The 17542-nt window shown below is 39.2% G+C and overlaps 1 protein-coding gene across 1 annotated transcript; it reads right to left on the reverse strand.

Moving 5' to 3' along the window:
- Positions 1 to 9393: 9393 nt before the first annotated feature.
- Positions 9394 to 17362, reverse strand: LOC123775053 (zinc finger C4H2 domain-containing protein). Its single transcript, XM_045769844.2, has 5 exons — positions 17259 to 17362; positions 15749 to 15920; positions 13761 to 13939; positions 12282 to 12491; positions 9394 to 12007 (listed from the first exon to the last, which is right to left on the reverse strand). Exons 1-5 carry the CDS (start codon positions 17327 to 17329, stop codon positions 11878 to 11880), a joined length of 762 nt encoding a protein of 253 aa, XP_045625800.1. The 5' UTR covers positions 17330 to 17362; the 3' UTR covers positions 9394 to 11877.
- Between the last annotated feature and the right edge of the window lie 180 nt (positions 17363 to 17542).

Here is a 17542-nt window from a genome sequence, read left to right on the forward strand (position 1 = left end):
CAAGAATACTTGCATAATAGACAAAACCCAAGATTCAAGAAGATTACAAATTCTTGAGGCAATTCACATAAGAATAGAGCGACCTACCATGAACACCCAAATCACGGAACTATTTACTCTACCCACCATGAGAGTAAGGACAAGACAAGAACATATCGATGCCAACACAGAAGACAATGTCCAACATAACAGGCCAATTACACTGGATTAATCTTTGTGTTTAGATAGGAGATGCCTCGTATGGGCCAATAAGCCTTCTGCAGCCCCTATGTTTATCCCTTATGTATCCCCCCATGTTTTCACCTTCATTGTATTATCACCTGACCTAATGCGGGTATAAAATCAACTAATATATATATATGTGTATATATGAGTTTGGGTGGATATAAATAGGAGCTGCCTCATATCGGCACAATTCCTGACATTTGATGATTGTTTAAGAGTAAATAAGAACACGTTAGCAATACGACTGTTGTGGGTTGCATCCTGGTGACGAGCAGTGGATGGGAGGTAACACCCAGCACCGCAGTAGTGTCAGCACGCCATTGCTAGTTCCACCGAGACGCTCACACCAGCTGCAGTATGAGATGTGAAGCTCACCTTAAGACGCCATCAAACATCTGGTGTAAGGATCACCCACGCGCCCCCTCCCGCCTCCCCCCATCAGATATTCAGCAGGAGGTGACAATAAGATGCTTCTGATACCTCATGTGTTCTGCTATTTACCAGCAAGACAGCGACTCTTCCTCCTCTTCCTAGGCTGGTGAGTCCCTCAACCGCGCATAACGGAGGTAATACGGCTGTCCACCGCCGCTACGCTTCGTCAGGGTCACCTACACTATTCCTGACGGCTCTCTGGTAGGCCCTGAACCGCGCGTAATTGGGTAGTCCGGCGCCCCTTCGGCAGTTATGCTCCGGCCTGGGGCCCACTCGCCATTCCTCGCAGTTCCCCTCAAAGTCCCGAACTGCGCATAATGATGGTAATAAGGGCCCCCTTGACTATTACGCTCCGCCCGGGGTACTCATATTTATTCCTGCGAATCTTGGTAGGCCCCAAACTGTGTATAATGGAGGTAAGGCGCGCACCACGGCAGCTATGCTCCGCCCGGGGCACCCACACCATTCCTGACAGCTATTGTTCCCATCTAAGGTTTTTGTTGATGCCTCTTGAACCGATTCACTGACCTTACTACCCTCTGCTCTGCGTTCCCAGATTATCTTAATAAATTATCTAAAGTTGCATCACGTCCTAGGGTTAATATGCTCCTCGCAGCCTAATTAAATGTCTTAAAACAACGACTTTCAACACCGATTCGTCGCAATATTTGTAAAAGGCAAGACATTCATCAATAAGGAGCCTGTTGCAAGAGCATCCTCATGGTTGCAAGCCAAGTGCGCACTGCCAAGGGATCACCGTCTATTGATACCAGTAATGCATTCCGGCCCACGGTCTGGCCGCTTTGTTAGCCTAATCTCCTAGTGACTTCATCCACTCTTACCTGCAGGCGCACCCAACCAAACTTATACAACTTGTATTAAAATGATATTAAAAATGAAATTTTACGTGTTTTTTTTATCTGTGAGTTGCATAAATTATTATTGTCAATATTTGAATAGGCTACTTATTCTTTCAGGTTTAATTAATCACTATTATATCCACTGGTCAGTATTTTCCCAACAGTCTTAATATTCACTCTATAGATTTTGGCATATGAAACATTTTTATCAAGTGTATTACAAATAGACACTGCATTCTATGCATATGTCTATTTCGCACTGCACAAGCATTGCAAAGAAGACATGCAAGTTATTTGCTAGAGGTACATATGTGGAGAAAATATTACCAAGAGGGGAACAGCGCCTCCGTCAGCAGCTGAGACGAAGTGAAAGCACAGCCAATGTTCACAACTGTAAACAGCCTTGTCTTAGGGGACATGCTTAAGGCTTTATAGGCTACGCGCGTGCGTTTTCATGCACACGCATTCCTGTGTTGTATATTTGTGTATGTTAGTATTCTTGGCGTACCATGCCACAAATAAACATATATTAAATGTGTCCAATGCCTTCAAGGATGTACACAACACTTCCTTTGTCACTCTCAGCGAAACTGATACAGAGCAACAGGAAACTTCTTGAGGCTATCAGCAGCTGCCAAGTGTGTGAAGTGTGTGTGCGTGTGTGTGTGTGTGTGTGTGTGTGTGTGTGTGTGAGTAATTACTATTTGTGCCTGCAGGATCCAGCTCTTAGCTCTTGGATCCCGCCTTTCTAACCGTCGGTTGTCTAATGTACGGAGTCCCGAACTATTTTTCCTCTATCATATCTATTGCACATTTGTATATCATACACACATCCCCAGGAAGTAGCCCGTAGCAGCTGTCTAACTCCTAGGTACCTGTTTACTGTTAGGTGAAAAGGGGCATCATGTGAAAGAAACTACCCATTTGTTTCTGCCTCGACCGAGAATCGAACCCGGGCCCTTAGGACTACATTTAAGTGCTGTCCGCTCGGTTGCCAGGATTTTGTGTGTTGTGTGTAATAACCTAATTGTAATTACTTAAGTGTAGTTACAGGATAACTGTAGCTCAACAGTTATGAGAGCTACGCTCGTGGTGTCCCGTCTTCCCAGTACTCTGTCATCTGGGGCCAGATTCACGAAACAGTTACGCAAGAACTTACGAACCTGTACATCTTTTCTCAATATTTGGCGGCTACGTTTACAATTATTAAAAAGTTAATGAGCACCGAAGCACCAGGAGGCTGTTTTTAACAATAACAACAGTTGATTGACAAGTTTTCATGCTTGTAAACTGTTTAATAAATGTAACCAAAGCCGTCAAAGATTGAGGAAAGATGTACACGTTCGTAAGTACTTGTGTAACTGCTTCGTGAATCTGGAGCTTTGAAACTATTGACGGTTTTAGCTTCCACTACTTTCCAAAATAGCAATAACTTAAAGTTCAATGCACTGACACTTTTCGGGTTAAATTTACAGTGTCTTCCTAGATATTTATTGCTTTGTTGAATGGTTTATGTAGCTGGTGCCATCAAGTGCCACTTGTGTACTTACCTACTTGTGCTTGCGGGGGTTGAGCTCTGGCTCTTTGGTGCCGTGTGTGTGCATGAATGTATAAATATCAAGTTGGTAGTGAGAGAACGAACTTGTACAAGCATATCTTATAATGTAACCTTAATGTTCCGAAATACAAGACCAATTGCATCCTGCAATCCTTGCAAGAACCTCAGCAAGCACAGGTGCGCAGCCTAAGAGGTGGTCGACCGCCTCACGGTAAACTCTTCTTTACCGTAAAGAAAACGGGAACACGGAACTAAAAAGGAGCGTGGCTGAGACGCCTCGCAGTGCTTACCAGTAAACGTGTTCGATTACGAGTTAATGTTCTTGGTGAGCTGTGCGTGTTCCTCTAGCCGGGTGATAATGTCACTGAACCACGCGCGGTGCAACCTTCCTCGGGCAGAGGCCGCCACAGTCGTGAGATTCCTGAATTGTATTAACCGGGGCTTGCCATCTGCAGCTTTGTGAACCACTAGGGCGCCTGACAGCTGGGTGGACAGCGCTTCGGATTCGTAGTCCTGAGGTTCCGGGTTCGATCCCCGGTGGAGGCGGAGACAAATGGACAAAATGTTTCTTTCATCCTGATGCCCCCTGTTACCTAGCAGTAAATAGGTACCTGGGAGTTAAACAGCTGCTACGGGCTGCTTCCTGGGAGTGTGTAACAAAAAGGAGGCCTGGTCGAGGACCGAGCCGCGGGGACGCTAAGCCCCGAAATCATCTCAAGATAACCAACTCCTATTTATAGGAGTTCCATGGTGGGCTTCCCTTTAACATATATAATAACACAAGAACAACAATAGTAATGATAACATTATATAGAGTCGGGAATCCCCCATAGCACACAGGAGGATCGATTGGGTACCGATCCTTTTAACTGTTCGCCGTTACATATTTATAGAGCATCCTATCCTCCTACAATGAAGGTACTTATAGTAAAAATATGTCGTGATGGACCACTAAAAAGTTGCCTTTTGTTTTAATGGATTTGGAGAAACCGGAAGCGTTGTTATATTTATATTGCTAATAAAACCTAACCTATCCTTCCTAGGCCTAATACACGTTATCTGAGGCCTAATGTAGTACATATATATGTGCTAAACTAGACCTAGGAATATTTAAGTGTGTTTTTTCTATCCTCATCTATACTTCACACCAATTTGGTACATAATACAACACCCAAGAACTACAGGGACTACTGGGCTGTAGTCCTTGATCAGGAAAGGTGTATATATCGAGTCTCTTGGGCCCTGGGGCCAGATTCACGAAGAAGTTACGCAAACACTTACGAACCTATATATCTTTTCTCAATCTTTGGCGGCTTTGTTTACAATTATTAAACAGTTAATGAGCTGCGAAGCACCAGGAGGCTGTTTATAACAATAACAACAGTTGATTACCAAGTTTTCATGCTTGTCAACTGTTTAATAAATGTAACCAAAGTCATCAAAGATTGAGGAAAGATGTACAGGTTCGTAAGTACTTGCGTAACTGCTTCGTGAATCTGGCCCCAGTTTATTGAATATTGGCATGAGTACGATGCCTACGAATGAGTCACAATGTCCGTCACAATCAGTATGATATATCGATCCTACGGTTGATAGAAAACATGTCACAAAAATCACAAATGCTCTGTTTTGACATTTCATGAATTATGTTATTAATGATAAATATTTTGGATTAGCAAGTAATTATAGTGGTTACCTTGAGGTTACCTTGAGGTGCTTCCGGGGCTTAGCGTCCCCGCGGCCCGGTCGTCGACCAGGCCTCCTGGTTGCTGGACTGATCAACCAGGCTGTTGGACGCGGCTGCTCGCAGCCTGACGTATGAGTCACAGCCTGGTTGATCAGGTATCCTTTGGAGGTGCTTATCCAGTTCTCTCTTGAACACTGCATATAAGGTTGCATATAAGGATCAGCGTGTAAATAGTTTGTTAGTCCCTTTGTGTGTGTGTATTCACCTAGTTGTGCTTGCGGGGGTTGAGCTCTGCTCTTTCGACCCGCCTCTCAACTGTCAATCAACTGTTACTAACTATTCCCCCCCCCCCCCACACACACACATCCAGGAAGCAGCCCGTAACAGCTGTCTAGGTACCTATTTACTGCTAGGTACTTACCTAATTGTGCTTGCGGAGGTTGGGCTCTGGCTCTTTGGTCCCGCCTCTCAACCGTCAATCAACTGGTGTACAGGTTCCTGAGGTAACAGTGTGTGCGTGCGATTGTGTATGCATGTGCATGTTTCTAGGCGAATTTGTTTTGAGAATGTAAGTGCATGTACGTGTCTGAGTTTGAGAGACATTAGAAAGAATAATTTAAATATCAAATTAGTTAAATGGAATGCATTAGGAAATGTAGTGCAGCCAGGCTAAACAAAAAAAATCAAAAGTTGATGTGATAGACCGCAATAGGCTCAGGAACCTATACATCAGGTAATGGTTGAGAGGCGGGGACCAAAGAGCCGAAGCTCAACCCCAGCAACCACAACTAGGCGAGTACAATAAGGTAAGTACCAGAGATGTGTACATCCACACTCTGCTCATCCTGCCTCCCCCTCCCCCCCCTCCCCCCCTTCACTTTCAATACCTCCCGCCTGTGTATTGATCACAAACTGTTCGTGATGCTACTGTAATCCGCTGATTATAAATCCCGCCTCCATTATAAATTAAAGAGAGATTTATCGAAGTATACAACAGAGTAAAGTTAAATGACACGGCACGAATACCAACGACATAGCTGGACCGCATCTACAGTTGCCAAGTTCTCATGAATGATAACTAATATTTCTTTGAAATTTCACACCTACATATCTAAGATCAATTTACCATCGATTATTAAGAGGATTTGCAAATTCTTATATAATATGGACACGATGTATGCTACTATAAAAAGTATTATACAAATATGTCTAGCCTCCCGAATTTGGTATCACAAACAGGAAGTGATACACAGTTAACGTGAACGAAGCGTTACGCGTCTGAACGATGGTTGAGGAGGTAGCGGCCTTGAGCGGCTATAGCTAGAAGTCTATGGTCACATCTTGCCACCTTTCACTTGAAAGTCTGGACGGCTCGAGAGATCATTATTTCCCTCCAATAAATGGGGGAACATAAAATACTTATGCAATGGAAGCTTAGCAAAATAAATATTCAACACATGTTTTCTGAATAGTATATGTATTCCCTCAATCTATAAATGCATCAGTTTTTATGAATTCCTATGAAGTCTGGCCCATACAACAGTTCTTGCAGGTCAGCGCTCGATCCCAGATGGTCCAATGTGGTTTGTGGTTTGTGCGCTGTTCCTTTCCTCGGTCCTCATATCCCCTCCGAGTGCTATATAGTCATACTGACTTAATGCTTTCTTCTCATAATCATCATTTCCCCCCTTGCACCACAGGTTTGACTATCAAGCTTAAACATGAGACATTTAACAATTCTTATTCTTGGGGACAGGAAGCCTGTATGTACGTATGTATAGGCACTTTCGACCCAAGAGCCGAAGCTCAACTAGGTGAGTACACAAAAGCACACACATACACTTAGACTTGTATCAAGGCCTCTTCCAAGAACAAACTGCTGACCACCTCCAGGATACAACCTCAACTGTTGCCTAATTCCCAGGCACCTATTTACTGCTAGGTGAATAGGTGCATTTGATGAAAGGAAAAGTGCTCAACGATTTCTCTCCTGCCTGGGAGTCTAACCTGGGATCCCCCGAATGTGAGTCAAGAATGGAACCTCTAGTAAAGTTCGCTGCAAGGTCACAAAAAGGATCTATGACACCTAAGCTGCTAGGAATACCGAGTTAGGTGAATAGCATAGTATTTATGTTGGAGGTTAAGCTCTGTCATGGCAGTTATTCTGTGCTAGATGGCAGAGGGTTACAAGTATGATAACTCATCAAACAAGCAATGACAGGGCTAACCTCATTTGATATTAAATTTGAACAATTTATAATTCAAACTCAAACTATTATATAAAATTATTTACTGCAACATATGCAAGAGGCCACAATGTAAGAAATACTCCTCCAAAAGTACCTTATGAATGACCTTATGAAAGATTGTGCCTTGCTATGGTATTAATAAGTTAAAAAGACAAGTAATTATCAAAAGGTGCCAAGCAGGGAAGAATATTTAGCTTAAGGCATTAAACACTAAAGAGTCAATAATGATAACAAATGAGTGTTGCCACAGCCATACAAACTTTCCCAGAGCACAATACCTCATAATATGTCTAATTAAAATTATCTATAAATACCTAATGTTTCAGATATCTAAATGTATAGTAGTGTACTTTAAAATCAACATGTGACCTTGGTAAACTACGTTAGATAAAAAAAAATTGTGTACTATTCATGCAGGAATATACGATTAATTGAACAAGTGTTCAACTTAAATTGTAATAGAAGAAAGGAAACAAGCAATGACCTGTAAAATGTGAGCATTCCAAAACATCCTGATTTGGAAAGTTGGTGTTCATGAGTCGATTCAGTACAAATAGTACTCCAGCCTTCAGTTCAACATTGAATTTCAAATCGCCAATAATTGCAGTTCCATCCAAGTACAGTAGTTAAATTAATTTAAGGTATATTGTACAGTCAACATTTCTAGCCTAAATACTGTACTGTGTTATTGAATTATAATTTATTATGTCATTTTAAAGTAACAAGGCTGAGATCATTATCAACTTCGTGCTCATCACCTTACAACAATCTCATAATTTAGCAGCCCAACTTACGAGTTTCGATGACCTAAGCAAATTAATTTTTGTTGCCATTATCAAGAGGCACAAACATTCTAGATACAAACAGATTTTGAGGGACTATTTTTGCAGTATCTGTTAGGCTTGGTAATGTGTGGTACTACCACTACCACAAAAGTAAAGAAAGAGATCAAATATTGATGTCAGAAGGATGTCCAAGATTTGTACTTCAATGTGTGTGGTCGTAATCAAAATATTCGGTATCTATTAATCAGAAAACGACAGTTATGGGATGGCAAATGAGTTGCACCTGTTACATCACTGTAGCCCTGCCATTTTTATACTTGAAGTCTTCTTACTGACTTATTGTCAGTCATATGACACACTCAACTGTCCTCCAACTCACCTGCCATGACAAACTTGGCTGCCTAGTACATTATTGGAGCATACAAGCCTACCTGCCATAAGGCAAAACCCAAATGGGGAGTTCTTTTAATCATTTGAGATGCCTAAAAACCAATGCAAAAATAGTACTCCAGTCTTTACTTTCTTGATCAGCAGTTCAATCTACTGGGAACATCACCTGGCAACAGGACATGCATGCAAAAATGAAGGTGCAGCTTCAATTTTTATTGACACGACACTGCTTTAGGTCATTCCCGGGGACTAAAATTTTGTTATAAAAATACAGGCGTTCAAGATATTTCATGGAAGTAATTGAAAAGAAAGATAATCTATAACTTGGCCAAAAATTTAAGGTACAGTATAGTATTGCTACTGTACCTAATTAATAATTAGCCGGTTTGACCATCATGTAAGAGAAACAATAGCAAAAGAATTTAAATACAGTATATAGAGTGCAATAGTACAGCATTAAAAAAAATGGGAAAACATCATTTCATGAACAGGTAATCTTGGGAAGAAACTGTTGCCAATCAATTGAGGCTGGAATATAAATAGTAGTGTAAGGCATCCATCAGTCTCAGGAGACTATGGTGTTGTGCTCTGGTTGTTGGTCTGGAGTGACCTCACCAGGCCGCAAAGCCAGGGTAGGTTGATATGGAGAAGAAGCTATTATGCAGGCAGCAGGTCCCCCTCTCCACAGCACCAAAAATCTCCAATGGAAAGGCAAAAGCCAATATGATTGGTTCCAGCACCGTCGCAGGAACTGTGAGTTCCAGGGTTGACCTCGAAGTTGGTGAAAAAAGGCACAGGAACTCCAAAACCGGAGACCACTGTGGTCAGAGCCAGAGAAAAAGCACCCCATCAAGGGCAAGAATGACACCAGCCAACTGAAGCTTGGGCCGCACGAGCCCCAGGAGGTGGACGTCTCAGTCCCACACCTACAGGTTCCAGACAGATTGTCACAGCCCGTAGGTGCTGTGACGATCACAATCCCTATACGGAATATAAATACCGTATAACAAATACTTGGCAAAAAGTGATGCCCCACAGCAGTGCTTTTAAGGGCAACTAAAATAAGAACTATACATTTATACACCACCTTACTACAGTAGTTACTTAACTGATTTTATTGCTACTAATACAACTGAACTTACTCTAGCAGATGGTGCAATATGTAAAAATAAATTAATTGGAAGGTAAATAACTATATTATATACTGTAAAGTTCTAGTTATTTAATGAATATCAATACTACACTACTGTAAGTACAAAATTGAAGAAGACACTGGCATTTACACACAGTGCAATAGTATAATGTGCCATGGATTCCTAGTTAAGAAAGGCTCAAGCAGTTGTCACAATTTATCTCTAATACACACAAAAAACAAAAAATTCACTGAGTGCAATACTATTCTTGCTCATGTTAATTGCAATCTTAAGCTTAAATGCATCTAATATACGTAAATACACGTTGACTAATGCTTACACATTTAATGATACCTACTTAACAATTACAAAACATACATTTACAAAGTAAAGATGACCTGTGAATAAGAATAATGAATGTTATAAAAAATGCACCACTGCATACAAAAGAACCAAAAGCACACACACTTAAGGAATATGAACACTTTATTTAGAAAACTATCACTTGTTAACTGTACTGTCAATTATCATTTCACCTGGAGAAAATGATTTAATTATACAGCATACATCAAAATTGGTTCATAAAGCCAATTTTTTTTAAACTACTCTTTATGATCACTTACGGAAGCAATGCACTTGATCTGTACTATAAACTCTCCCAATTTTCTAATTTTACATACTTAACCTTTTTATTTGTTGACACTTATGCTTAAAAATTAATTTGCAAATATTCCAGTTTGCACATTAAATAGAACAGTTAATGAAAAAATACTGAAGCAGTATAATGTGATAAAACCTGCATCCCTGCATTCCTCAGGTACTCTGTCGTACCACTTCATTTTCTCATATCACATTCATAGATATATCTATGAACATATGATATATATATATATATATACTGTATATATATGTGTGAGAAAGCTGCATGAACGCGCAAGCCATATATCACTAAGAACTCTTTGACCCGGCCAGGATTTGAATTTCCACTGTATATATATATATATTTTCTCTCTATATATACATAGGTATATTTTCTCATAGATATATCACATTCTTATGATTTCATTGTATAGAGCAATTAACCAGATACCTCCAAGATTACTCCTTTACTTAACTAGTCCATAGTACGGTATTTGTAGCCAGAAACTAGAAATATATTTCATTTGAGGTCTCCAGGCAATTAATGTTTACCTTACTGGTATTCTTAATAATCTCTGCTAGTACCAGATCATGGCTAATATTACTTCGTGGGGTAGGACTCACCCCTGCCAACATAATGTGAAAGTACAGTATAGAGGCAAAGTAACATCACAATTCCGATAAAACCGCTGGAGCTAAATATAGACAAAATAAAAAAGCAGAAATATACTACACATCTTTAAGCTACAATACAAAGTTTATGTTAAAGTTAAAGTCTATTATTAACAAGAATAAATTTGCTCATTAGGCTTACCATGAGTAAAGAAATTCTAAGAATGAAGATTATTAATATTATCTATTAATTCATGGTATGAAAGTGTATAATTATAACTTTTGTTTAGCTGCTTCTCATTCAAAGTAGCGGTTTCTTTATGAAAACCGATGTAAAGTAATCTTGGTATGGAGGTGATATGAAAAACTGACGACAAAAGCAAGTCTTCTCAACACACAGCAGTAAGAATCTCGGCAGATAACCTGATACCTCATAACTAGTGTGGAAAAGAGGAAAAAAATCCAAATTGGGAGGTGAACCTGGTATTCAGTTGATATTTTCACTCACACACACACACACACACACTACATATATCAAATGGTTAATACAACTTACATAGTTTTCCCTAACACTAAATTTATCTAAGTTTAAACATTTATATTTTGGCACTACAAGAAAGACCTAACTTAGGAACATTTTGAAAATACAATATACTGTATTTCTATAAGAAGATACAGTATACAGTTACAAATATGTACCTGCCTAGTTTTATTACTAAGCAAACCACAAGTTTTACGACTTAACCAAATACAGTATCTACAGAACGTCTCGGTAAAAAAATAAAAATAAAAAAATTATATGCATGCATGCACTTGTACATCACATCGTTATATTAGAGAGTGAGGTAGGCTCTTACAGAGTCATCACACACTACAAGAAACGCATTTCTTAGGAGGGATACAAATCCCAAAAGCCTGAAGAGAGCTATGCCAAGAGGCAACATTCTGGTAGTCAATACATTATGATGGCCGAATTTAAATTACAATAAAGCTACCACAGTACAATTCCCTTTATAACCATTATGTATATTTAGCTTGCATTATTTATTTTAAAGTCTTGTAACAGCAAGAACATTTGTCAAATAATATACTAAAGAGTAAATTACTCGCTCCTTTTCATTATGTTGAGTAGAGAGAAGAGAGAGCGTAGTGGTGGCTTGAAAGCAACAAATACGCAACATCTTGGTAACACCAACATCTGGGAGCATGTCCCAGGTACTGAGTGAGAGACATATGTTACAACAGGTGCTGCCAGTATGTGCAATTGTTTATTGCAACCAGAAAAAACGGGGATTTACTATTCACCGCTAATCTTTCTTCTTTGGCTTTTTGGGGTTGCGTGATCGTGACTTAGCCTTGCACAATGGACAAATGGGAGCATTGCGATGAATCTGCTGGTGACAGCTGAGGCAGGACTTCATGGGCGGTGGTTGTTGCCTGTGTTGAAATATATATATATTAAGCACTTGCATTTAAATAATGCAGCAAGATAAATTAATAATAAAATGTACTGTGAAATTCTTACTTCAACATTTCAATCATTTAAATATTTTATGTAGTGACTTAGCTTCCAATATTTACATGCATTTTAAACAAATATTTTTATTCAAACAAAATAACTGCAACCACCTAAACTAAACTACAGTAATAAACTATTGACTTGTAAATAAGTTGGTAACAAATTTAACTTTGAATTTTTGCATACAAATACCTAAAAGCTGGAGTAGGTGGCCCTGGAGGAGGAGGCAGAGGTCTTTGATCTGCTTTATGAGGCGTGGCTCGGAGAGGCGTAGGCATGGGAGCCGAGGGGGACAGGAAGGAGGGCGGGGCACTCATGGCACCAAGAGAAGACAAACTAAGACCACCACCACGAAGATCATCATGGTCCATGCTCCACTCCACTCCTGCTTTCTCAAAGAAGCTGAAAATAAAAGTAATGACTCATAATTCTACATTACTCCCCCAAAATAAAGGATTTATGTACAGTATTAAAGAACTTTTAGAGCATGGACCAGGAATGGTTCAATTGCTATGGCCATTAGCAGGTACAGTAGTTTATTGTGCCCCCCATACTCATCCTGAAAGCATTAAATGATTACACAAGGCACAAAATAGGTTGTAATTAAACCCCAGTGGATGTTGACATTGATTTTTACAATTTATATTTACCAATAATACTTAATTATATTGTTAGCTGGCAAAAGAATATAATAAAATAATTTGTAACAATATAATATTACACAACAGATGTTACTGGGCAACAGAGATGTTGCTGATAAGAGATTGGAGGATACACAGTTTACAATTTCATCACATTTACTTTCTTTATCTACTAGAAACACAATACGGATACAGTGAAAGAATTTCAGCTACAATATTTTATCACTAAAGTGATCTTTATCATATAACAATAAAGTGATTTGCCATTTCATGTAACGTAAGTTTAGATCAATCTCTACACGACACAAAGTTCACACAAATTTAAGATGCAATGATCTACTGTAGTGCATGTCCCGGTATTTGTCAGCACACGTTACATTTCAAGTGATCCAGATCCCCCATACAAACTGACCCGCCAGAGATACACATAGCCAAGTCACATTCAAGCTGTGACAGCATCTAATAGTCTGCTGATTTTCTTACTGGCCCCATAAAAATAAGTTTTTTTTGATACATTTCATTTTGATAAACAATAGATCTACTAGTTCCTGTTTGCTCTCTCCTGCTTTCTTTAAATATATCATTCTCATCTGATGAGACTTTTTAAGCTTCTATTCATTAGCCCAAAATTATATTCAGAATCCCATTTAGCATCTTTTGAACAGATTCTTGTTGAAAAATGCAAAGACTGACATTAGATAAGAATAAAAATTAAGTTTTATTGAGAAATGTTAAGAAAGGAGGGAGTGGGAGGGAGAAAGAGGAAGGGAGATGGGCAGGAAGAAAATAAAGAAAGAGACTGGGAGAGAGGGGGGGGGGAAAGAAAGGGGGAGAAAGAAAGAATGCAGGAGAAAGAAAGGGGAAGAAAGAACGGGGGGAGAAAAAATGTTGAAGGAGATGGGGGGAGAAAAAATGTAGGAGGAGATGGGGGGAGAGAGGGATGGGGGGAGAAGAGGGAGGGAAGAGAGAGGAACAATGAGGGAAAGGGCTAGGGCAATCTGCCTATCAAAACAGCTAACATTGTACTTACTCTGGTGGAACAGGGTCATCTTCAGCTGTTAAATTTGGTAGATTAAGGTCATGTCCTAACTGCTGTGTGGCCAAACGGCTGACCTCCTGCTTAAGGGGATGGTACTCATCATAGAGCCGTCTTGCATGCTCTAAGCTTTTATTACGCAGGTCCTCCGCTGATTTTATAATGCTTTCCATCTGTGGAGAGGTTTGTGCTGAATTTTTTATAGTCAAACTCAATGATCCAAACACCTAAAGTTCAGCAACGTCCAAAAATTTAGACATTTTATCATATCTGGTCAAATCCAAAATTTTGCCAAAGTTTGGATAGTTTGGAAAGTCGAATCTGGACATCATCCAAATGTTCAGCAGTAATAAATCACTGCAGGGAGAATATGTTGGTAGGTCCACCCTTTATTAATAATGAATATTCAAAATACTATGTAATATTTATTATAACAAGAAAAAGGTTTGCAAGAACATTATACAAACAAGGGAAGGAATGATTAAGAGCATGTGTGTGTGTTTTATGCTAAGTTGTATACGTGTATATACCTCATACATTTAGCAGAAATGACCTAACTCCACAATATAATTTCTTGAATAAAATGAATGTATGTGTGTGTGTACATATGCATAATATACATTCTGGGTGCTTGAGATGGTCCCAGTTATTTAGATGGGGGAAAAGAGAGGTGGCTGGAACGGCAAGCAAGTCAGGGAATATGTGGGGTGGATGGGAGCGTGTGGACTTTTAGGTAACAGCTGGTGCTGCCATATGCTGTAGAAGGGAAGAAGCAGGTGCTGGATTTTTGTATTTGTTTCTAGGGTATTCAGAGCTTATCATTGGTGTTTACTATAAGACATGAATTTAAGACTTCAAGTTCTTGTCTTCTAAGCTAAATTTATGCATTCTCCAGTGATTCCCTAGCATGTAGACTTCATAATAAATGATAGGTTGGCAAAGCTTCATCACACCATCTGAGTCAATGAAGCATATGAAAATAAGTAACTGTTTCGGTTTCTCCTGGACTTCCTTATAGAGTACTGTACTGTAATTCATTTTGTAGGGGACAGGAAGTTGGTGTACACATATGCTTTAGGCTTGTATTGATGTTCTTCCAAGGTTGAATTACTTACCCTTCCCAGGATGCAACTCCCACAAACAGTTGCCCATTTCCCGGGTACCTATTTACTACTAGGTGAATGATAAATTAGGTGAAATGAAATGTGCCCGACTACTTCTATTCTGCCCAAGAATTGAACTCCTGGATTCCCATTCGAGAGTCAAGAATAAAGCCAACCGTACTTCGAGACCCCTCACCAAATCACGAACTGTCTAAAATGGACCGAATAGTTGTCACTCCCCCCTCCCCCCCATACAGTATGTGGGGGGGTTGGGTTAATTCATTTTCAGCCACACTATTGTGACTCATTCTCTGCACTGAAGGCATGGCAAGCAATAAGCCAATTTTTGTTCATATACAAAATATGACTAAGAAATATGGTAAATGGAGATCATTTTTTTTTTTATTTTTTTTTTTACAAATTAGCTAAAAAAGAGCATCATCAATACAGCAAAGATGAACTGTTCCAGGATATGGTTCTTTGACTTTTCTGTGAGCCCCAATGAGCTTGTGAATCGTGTTTGAACACAAAGCATTTTATAATTTTTATAAGATCTTATTTAGATCTATTCACTAGTGCTCTCACTATATATGGTACATTAATATATTATTATGAAATGGTTGGGCACATTTCCTATCACTTAATGCATCTGTTCACCTAGCAGTAAGCAGGTACTCGGGAGCTAGTCAGAATGTTGTGGGGTTGCATCCTGGGAGGGGTCAGTAATTTGACCTTGTAGGTGGGGGGGGGGGAGGGAGACCTCAATATAAGCCTAACATGTATGAATACACTCTGGCTGGCTGCCTGTCCCCCCCCCCCCTCCAACACAATGAATTAGTATTATCATTATGCTTATGAACATTTGTATCATGAACTAACTGCATTGATATCAGCATGAATTTGCCGTAGTTCTTCTACATGGGCCATCTTCTCTTGTAGCAACAGCTCCATCTCGGCCCTGTACTCAGCAAGACTGGCCTCCTCTGCCTGCACCACTTCCACCTCCTGGGCTAATCTGCCTCGCAGGCGTTCCACTGCTACAACTTTGGCCCTGAAAAAATATTGTCATATTTTTATATATAAATTTTAACAAGATATGCTTTGGCTGTATAGCCAACCAAGAGAAGTATTCCTAAGAAAAGTGGTGTGATGAGACCAGATGCAATAAGTACCAAAAGAACAATGAGTATACAGTAGTGAGTATGAGTATAACAAGTACAAGGAATATGCAAGAGTATGTAATGGATATGTGCACCTCCAAGTCCACATATGCAAGCTGCTGCATATGTGGTCTTGCAAATATGTTCAAAGCAACAGCTTGTTGGACCAAGCTGTTACGAGTAAAGCTCCTCAGGCCAGCCTTGGGGAGTAGAAGAACTCCTAGAAAATACTCCAGGTAAGATAGAGCATAATGAACCAAGGTAGAGTGAAGAAAGTGCTTAGAAGTACAACACAGAATATAATGAGTTAAGGGAGTATAGTAAAATGGGTTCTGAAATACTGTATAATGAGGTTAGGGAATTAGAGAATAATGAGTAAAAGGAACATAATTAGTTTTGAGAATATTATGAACATAAAGTATTATAATACAGAAAGTGAACTAAGTTCAGGGAGCAAAATTAGTTAAGACATAATATTTTCTGTAAGTAAAAATAGTTTAATGGATTATAATGAGTGCAAAAGTTATAATATTATGAGTATAATGATTATAAATAGTAGAATGAGCAAATGCTGGTTCATGGAGTAGCAGGTGCTGATGGTGGTTCGAGAGGAGAGGAGAGATGGGGGAGGAGGAAGAGGGGGAGAGGAGAAGAGAAAGGAAGAGAGAGAAGACGACAAGCTGCCGGATTCCTGTCCTCATCGTGGCCTCTAGAGAAATAATGGCCTCACATGAATTCAGTTAATATACAGTACCTGGGCAGGGCCAAGATGTCTGGACATATTTCCTTTCATCTAATACCTCTTGTTCACCTAGAAGTAAATACAGTAATGCTAAATAGGTATTCAGGAGTTAGACAACAAGATGTAGAATGCCTCCTGTGAAAGGTCAATTGCTGGCCTATGGGACTAAATTCTAAAAGGCTTCCTGTCTTCCGACAATGAAAAACAAACAAAATAGGCACCGTACTGTAAATAAAATGGTATCAGTATATATAACCAATCCGTTCATTTAAGCACAGCTTTAGGAACGCAAAATAGAACCGATTTGAAGTATTTTCAAACTAGAATTTGAAACATTTTTGTAAAATAAAACAGCTGAGAACGATTAAATTCAATCAAAAGTAAGAGCCATGTCATTTATCTTGCAACTATTTATCATACTATCAATAATATATATTTAAAAGTATACTCTAACATATAATCTACTTATTAATATCAATTACATTACCTTATATCCTTTAAGGCCTCTAATTTCATATAAACTGCCCGGTCTCGCTCGTCTGCCATTCCTCCTGACATGTTTGGTAAACAACTCTGGGCTCAAGCGACAATCTATCATATTAACATAAAACAATTAAACAAATTTAATATTATATACAGGTATTCTAATATTAAAGGATGACACTGACAAATATTTGTAATAGTTTTATATATGAATCTTTTATTCAATAAATTACATTCTAGATAAAAGTCTTGCTTCTGAGGATTTGCCATTTATCTTTGAAAGAAATT

This window comes from Procambarus clarkii, chromosome 92 (genome assembly GCF_040958095.1).
Source record: "Procambarus clarkii isolate CNS0578487 chromosome 92, FALCON_Pclarkii_2.0, whole genome shotgun sequence".
In the NCBI taxonomy this organism is placed as follows: Eukaryota; Metazoa; Arthropoda; class Malacostraca; order Decapoda; family Cambaridae; genus Procambarus; species Procambarus clarkii.